At 44.1% G+C, this 7,188-nt stretch overlaps 1 protein-coding gene across 1 annotated transcript; it reads right to left on the reverse strand.

The window, feature by feature from the left end:
* Positions 1 to 921: 921 nt before the first annotated feature.
* On the reverse strand, positions 922 to 6,935 carry ACTRT3 (actin related protein T3). The gene is made up of 2 exons (XM_043991276.1): positions 6,733 to 6,935; positions 922 to 1,840 (listed from the first exon to the last, which is right to left on the reverse strand). The coding sequence occupies exons 1-2, from the start codon at positions 6,933 to 6,935 to the stop codon at positions 922 to 924; spliced, it is 1,122 nt and encodes a 373-aa protein (XP_043847211.1).
* Between the last annotated feature and the right edge of the window lie 253 nt (positions 6,936 to 7,188).

Below are 7,188 nucleotides of genomic sequence, written 5' to 3' on the forward strand. Positions count from 1 at the left end.
GAGATTATTTTAATGGCCCCTGGGAAGACCTAGGTTTAAGCTAAACTCTGACATTCTCAGGGAAACCTGGGATGGAGGAAAATGACCCAAAAAGTAACTTGGAGACAGTTCCCCATGCTTGAAATTATACATCCATGTAAACCCAGAGCTTGGAGTGTTGGACTATCAATTACATGTTGGACTCATATTTGCAGCCTGAAGTTCTAGCCGTGATGTCTAAAATCTGAGTAGTCGCCTTAAATTAGAAGCTTTAGCAAGAGCTTAGCCTTCTAAGTATTTATTAAAGTGCATTAGATGTTAGTGAAGAGGGAGAGAGAGAGAGAGAGAGAGAGAGAGAGAGAGAGAGAGAGAGAGAGAGGCGTAAAACAGCCTTCGTCTAGCTTTCTCTAAGAGCCTGCCTCCGACCTCCCTCCTCTGTGGCTTCTCCCAGAAGCCTCCTGTGAAAAAGAAAACTGGGACATCCACACTTAAAGCTCTAAGCTAATTGGCTGGTAACACTGATTGACAGGACCCATGGGCAGTAGACGTCACTTCCTGACGCCAATCTAACCTTCCAAACCCCAGAAAAGTCACTTCCCTTCACTAAGTCACAGGCGTTCTTTTCATGGTGGAGCTTCCCTGCAATATCTTTCTCAGCAGGTTGGTGGCGCTCTAATCTTCACACAGAGTAGGTGCCCAATAACTATTTGCTGATTAATTATTCAATAAATAGTCATTATTTTTCCCTTTTAGTGTTTTATTGTGGAACTGGAGCAAAAACACAGCTAAAATGTGTTCTGTTCTTCCATAAAAAATTAGTAAAATCTCTCCTCTCTCCCCTCCCTTCCTCTCTCTCTCCTTTCATCTTTCTTTTTCACATATCCTTTCTTCCATGCACACACACACATATTTTCCCCCAGGCATCTTATCAGTAATGGATCTTCAGAAGCATCGCTGATGTACTATATTGGCTCCAACCTCTTTAAATTCTGCCATGGTGATCCACATATCCTGAAAGGCAGACAGGGAAGCGAGAATGGAACCTCCCATCCACACGGATATTTTCCTGTCTGGTGGGGTAGAAACCCTCACAGAAGTGTTGGCAGGCACCATGAGGGCCAGTTCCTTTACTAGCCTCTTGTCTAAACCAGGAAAACAGGTCGATCCTCCAGCAAGGACAATATTGGAGAAGAAGGTACTCTTTAAATCTGTGTCACACTTCATTATGCTATTGAAACAGAGCTTGTCAATGCCAGGAGCCTCCAGATTCAGGTGCCCTGGAAGAAAAAGGCTCTCTGGGCATCGGAACATCTCATCGTGGAGTTTGATGATCTTCCCATCAGGCAGTTTGTAAGTTTTCTCCAATGTGGCGGGATTCTTGGTCAGTTCCTCTTCAAAGTTGGCAGCCAAGTAACAGTAGTTTTCCTTGATGTTATTGACAACCTTTTTGTCCGATTGGCTGAGCAGCAAGATGCCGTGGTCTTGGAGGAGTTTCGTAAGGTACTGGGTGAGATCTCGTCCAGCCAGGTCCAGTCGAAGGACGCCATGAGGCAGGCAGTAACCATCAAAGATGGGCGCACACTGGGATACACCAGCGCCTGAATCCAGCACACACCCAGTCGTATAGCCCGAGGCAAAGAGAGCCAGGACAGGCTGGATGGAAACATAAAGAGCCGGCACCTCAAAACCCTCAAAGAATAACTCGGTCATCCTTTTCCTGTTAGTCAGAGGGTTGAGTGCTGGCTCTGTGAGCATGACTGGGCTCTCGTAGGCTTTCATTTTCAAGTTCTTTTCATAAACATTCCTCCACACGGCCTCCATATCTCCCCAGGAGGTGACAAGGCCCCGTTCCACCGGATAGCTGCAGAGAGGACAGTAAAGAGTGGCCCCTTGGTTTTCAACTCCTTTCCCTCCACCCCTGAAGAGTTCACCTTTCCCCAAGAACACAAACCCAACTTGAAGGCACTGGGATCCCATGTAGGGAATACCCTGTCTCACTGAAGCCCTTTGTTACCAGCCACTAGTGCCCCTAAGATCTCTTCTCTTTCTTTGGCCCTTCCCATCTTGCTCTGTCTTATTTCCCCCAGCTTCTGGATTTTCTTCCCTCCCTCCAAGAGAGATGGTAGTGAGGGAGAAAGAGCATCACATCCCCTGGGTAGAAGTCTACCACTTACTATCATCCGTTCCACCTTAGGCAAGGAGAAGGCAATAGCTAATGTTGATATAGTGCCTATTGTGTGCCAGGCACTAAATCCTTTACAATTATTATCTCATTTGTTAAAATATTAGAGGGAGCACTAATAGTAGCCAGAATTTATATAATATGTTTTGTTTGTTTTGTTTTGGTTTTGGTGGGCAATGGGGGTTAAATGACTTGCCCAGGGTCACACAGCTAGTAAGTGTCAAGTGTCTGAGGCCAGATTTGAATTCAGGTCCTCCTGAATCCAGGGCCAGTGCTTTATCCACTGCGCCACCTAGCTATCCCTGAATTAAGTTCTTAAATGCCCGCTTTATCCAAGACCCAATGCTGGACCCTGGAGAGTAGAAGTATAAGAATAAAGGGGATCCCAGAAGGCTTGGCAGAGGAGGTGAGGTTAAAAACAGAACTTTCAGAGGAAAGTAGAGGGTCACATGCATCCCAGCCTGAGGCCAGTTTGTCCTAATGCAAAGAGATGGCAGATGGAATGCCAAACTCTGGGACCATCCAATAGTCCTTCTGATGGGACTGGAAGAAACACTACATGTGACAGAGTGATGGGAAATGAGGGAAGATCTTTGACATAGATAAATGTATGTTTTGGCAGCCATGGGGAGTGCAGATTGAAGAAGGAAATGAGTGGCAAATTAGAAGGCTATCACAATAGAATAGGTGAGAAGGGTTCTAGCTAGGGAGATGGCCATGTGATTTGAGAGGTAATAGATGCTAGTAATATAGGACAGCTAGGTGGCACCTTAGATAGAGCCCCAGCCCTGGAGTCAGGAAGACCCAAATACAAATCTGATTTCAGACACTTACTAGCTGTGTGACCCTGGGCAAGTCATTTAACTCTGTTTGCCTCATTTTCCTCATCTGTAAAATAAACTGGAGAAGGAAATGGTAACCCACTCCAGTATCTTTGCCAAGAAAGAAGAGTCAGATATGGCTGAAACGACTCAAAAACAACACAGATGCTAGTGCTATTATCAAGACAAAATCCACAGGACTTAGCATGCCCTATAATTAGGATGGGAAAGTCCCAGAAATACTCCAAGATCATGAACCTGGATGAATTTGAGATCCTGGTGGGGGGAATCTAGGAGGAGTTCTCCAGCAGGTGGTAAAGTGGATGTGGGGGTCACTGTGAGGGCTAAATATAAAACTTTGAGAAATATCTGCATAGCAGAAATATCTGAACCTCATGAGATGACCAAAGAAAGAGTATAGAGTCACAAGGGACCAGAAAAGAGCATCAAGGGGGCAGTAGATGGATGATGAACAAGTAAAGGAAACCAGAGAAGGCTTCGTTAAACATGTAAGAGGAGAACCAGACAGCCTGGAAGCAAAAGGAAGGGAAAGTAACCAGAATGTGTAAGGTCAGTTATCTGCACCTAAAACTTCAGAGATTCAAACTTCTTTCAGTACTATAGACTATGGTCAAGGCTCAAGATAAAAAAATGGACTTCAGCAAAGGTCTGCTTCATCCACAGTACAGTAAGTGTGGTTTCGTGATGAAGAATTAAGGAATATGTGCCTAAGAAGTCAAATAGGATGAAGATTAAAGAAAGACCATAAAATCTGGCAATGAAAAGATCCCTGGTGAGCTTAAAGTTATTTATTTTTCCACATTCTTTTCTTTTCAAATTTCGAGTTCCAAATTCTCTCTCCCTTCCTTGGCATCCCCTAAGCATTGAGAAGGTGAGCAACATAGTATCAATTATATACATGAAATCAACCTCTGAGAGCGCACTTTCTGTGGGGTGGTGAAGTCAGAAGTCAGACTGCCAAGTGGCAAGGAGGGACAGGTAAATACAGTCTGACTGACGCTAAGAAGGGGGCAGTAGAAGATGGAAGGCATATAAGGCTACAGTAGGTACTTGGACCCAGATATTCTGGTTCCAGGGCCAGCAAGCATTCTTTGCATACATTCTTACTTTTTTTTTTTTTTGGCAGGGCAATGGGGGTTAAGTGACTTGCCCAGGGTCACACAGCCAGTAAGTGTCAAGTGTCTGAGGCTGCATTTGAACTCAGGAACTCCTGAATCCAGGGCTGGTGCTTTATCCACTGCGCCACCTAGCCGCCCCCCTTTGCATACATTCTTGCTGCATCCAAGTTGCTTGGTTTCAAGGTGTTCATCATCTCTAAGCCTTTGAGCCTCATCAACTGCAAAGTGAATCATGGATTAGGAGCTAAGAGGAAATTTAGGGGCCACTGAGTCTAGTACCCCTATTTCACAGATGAGGAAACTGAGGCTGAGAGAAGTTAAATAATTTGCATGGTATCACATAGCTAACAAGTGTCTGAGGCACAATTTGGACTTGGGTCTTTCTTTCTTTTTTTTTTTTTCCTTAGTGAGGCAATTGGGGTTAAGCGACTTGCCCAGGGTCACACAGCTAGTAAGTGTTAAGTGTCTGAGGCCAGATTTGAACTCAGGTATTCCTGACTCCAGGGCCGGTGCTCTATCCACTGCGCCACCTAGCTGCCCCAACTTGGGTCTTTCTGATTCTAAGGCTAATGCTTTACCTGCTGCCCTAGCAACCTGTCTAATCTTTGGTGCCTAGTCCCATCCATAAATGACATGTGTTAAAGTGTTTTATGTGAGATTTTATTTCATGCCCATCAGGAGTCATTAGGTGATAGAGGGGATAGAATATCAGGAAGATCTGAGTTCAAATCTGGCCTCACAGACTTATTAGCTATGTGACCTTGGGCAAGTCACTTAACCTTATTTGCCTCAGTTTCCTCAACTGTAAAGTGAATTGGAGAAGGAAAAGGAAAAACACTTCAGTGTCTTTGCCAAGAAAACCTCAAATGGGGTCACAAAGAGTCCAACACAATTAAACAACAATAACAATTTCACACCATCAAATTATTGAGATGATAATGAAGGAGCTACAAGAAAAGGAATATCTTAATGCTATGTAGGTGGAACTGTGAATTGATCTAACTAGTCTAGAAAGCAATTGGGAACTATGTCTAAAAAGCTATGCATACCCTTTGATTGACCAACACTCCTCCCAGGCCTATACCTAAAAGGGATCAAAGAAAGAAGAAAAAGAAGTATATGTTTGCCCCGTTTTGTATTGGTAAAGAACTGGTGACTAAGGAGATGCCCATCAATTGGGGAAGGGCTGAACAAATTATGATATATAATGTTGCACCATAATAAAGGGACTGATTCAGAGGAACCTAGGAAGACTAGTATGAACTGATACAGGCTATGAAGACCATTATTTGAGTAACAAACAATTTTGAAAGATTTAAGAATTCTGATCAATGCAGTGGCCAACCTCCCTCCATTGGATAATGAAGTATGCTACTTATCTCTTGACAAAGAGGTGATGATGGACTCAGGGTATAAGAGGAAACATATTTTTGGACAAGTCCAATTCAGGGATTTCTTTAACTTAACTATGCATATTTGTTACAAAGGTTTTTTCCCCTCTTTTTTCCCAATGGGGAGAGGAAATAGGAAGGAGAGAAATTTGTTTTTTGTTTTTTTGTTTTTTTAGTGAGGCAATTGGGGTTAAGTGACTTGCCCAGGGTCACACAGCTAGTAAGTGTTAAGTGTCTGAGGCCGGATTTGAACTCAGGTACTCCTGACTCCAGGGCTGATGCTCTATCCACTGCGCCACCTAGCTGCCCCGAAGTATCTCTCTTGCCTTTTTTTTTTCTTTTTAAGGGGCAATGAGGGTTAAGTGACTTGCCCAGGGTCACACAGCTAGTGTCAAGTGTCTGAGGCTGGATTTGAACTCAGGTTCTCCCAAATCGAAGGCCAGTGCTTTATCCACTGTGCCACCTAGCTGCCCCGAAATTTTTTATTAAAAAAATAAATGAATTGTAAAAAGAAAAACTTTTATAAAGGGTAAATATGTCATGGGGTTATTTGTTTCTCTATTCCTTTATTTTGCTTAATTCCACTACCTTTATTCTCCACCCCCCCAAAAAAATAAGGAAACATTCTCCTTACTATCATTTCTGATTTTTCTCCTGACTTTTTGTTCCTCTAATTCTAAGTTTCTTTTCATAGGCTTATAGGATTTAGAGGTAGCACTTAGAGATCATGTAGTTCAAGACAAGGCAGCTAGGTGGCACCATGGATGGTGCTGGGTCTGAAGACAGAAAGATTTAAGCTTTGTAGACACTTCCTAGCTGTGTGACCCTGTACAAGTCACTTGATCCTATTTGCCTCCATTCCCTGTATATAAAATGACCTGGAGAAGGAAATGACAAACCCTTGCGGTATCTTTACCAGGAAGATTCAGACAAGACTGAACAACCACAAAAGTTCAAGGCTCTTTGTTTTATGGTTAAGTAGGCTGAGGTCCAGAGAGGGTGGCCAGGTCAAAGTCACTCCAGGTAGTAAAAGCAAGGTTGGAATCTGAACTCGGGGCACATGCTGAGATTTGGACCCAAGTGCACAAACTTAAAATCCAATTTCCTTTCCATATTTTGCTAAGCCTCAACTCCCTTTATCCTTTCCCTTCTATCTCCAATCATCTTCTCTCCTTTTTACACCCTGACCCTGCCCCCCTGAAACAGAAAAAGTTGTTTACCTGATGGAAAGGGAACTTCTCCTGGTCTGAGCTTCCTCACCCACAAAGAGATCCCTCGGGGAGCTTTCCGAGGCCCCCACTTTGCCCTTGGCCCGGCCTGTGATGTTGGCATAGATGAACTGGGGTTCCTTGTTCCCTGCCAAGCCTGCCTTCAGCACCGCAGAGCCATTGTCTATCACCACAGCAGGGGGGTAGTTACTCATCCTTTTGGCCCTAACACCTCCTTCCTTGTCAATGGTGGGGCCGCTAGCATGCTCCCTAGACCCCACTGGCTTCTCTTTGGCACCAGTCAACTCTTCCCTCACTTCGTTGTCCTCTTTAAGGTCTCCCCGCTAGGCCAAGGCCCCTTAAAGTATGTATAACAATGTTCCCTTTATGATGTCACCTAGAGGGTCTGGTTAAAACCCCTCCACCCTTTCTTTCTGTGTGTGTGTGTAGTCTGAACACCGCATGCAC

Source organism: Dromiciops gliroides, chromosome 3 (genome assembly GCF_019393635.1).
Source record: "Dromiciops gliroides isolate mDroGli1 chromosome 3, mDroGli1.pri, whole genome shotgun sequence".
Taxonomy (NCBI): Eukaryota; Metazoa; Chordata; class Mammalia; order Microbiotheria; family Microbiotheriidae; genus Dromiciops; species Dromiciops gliroides.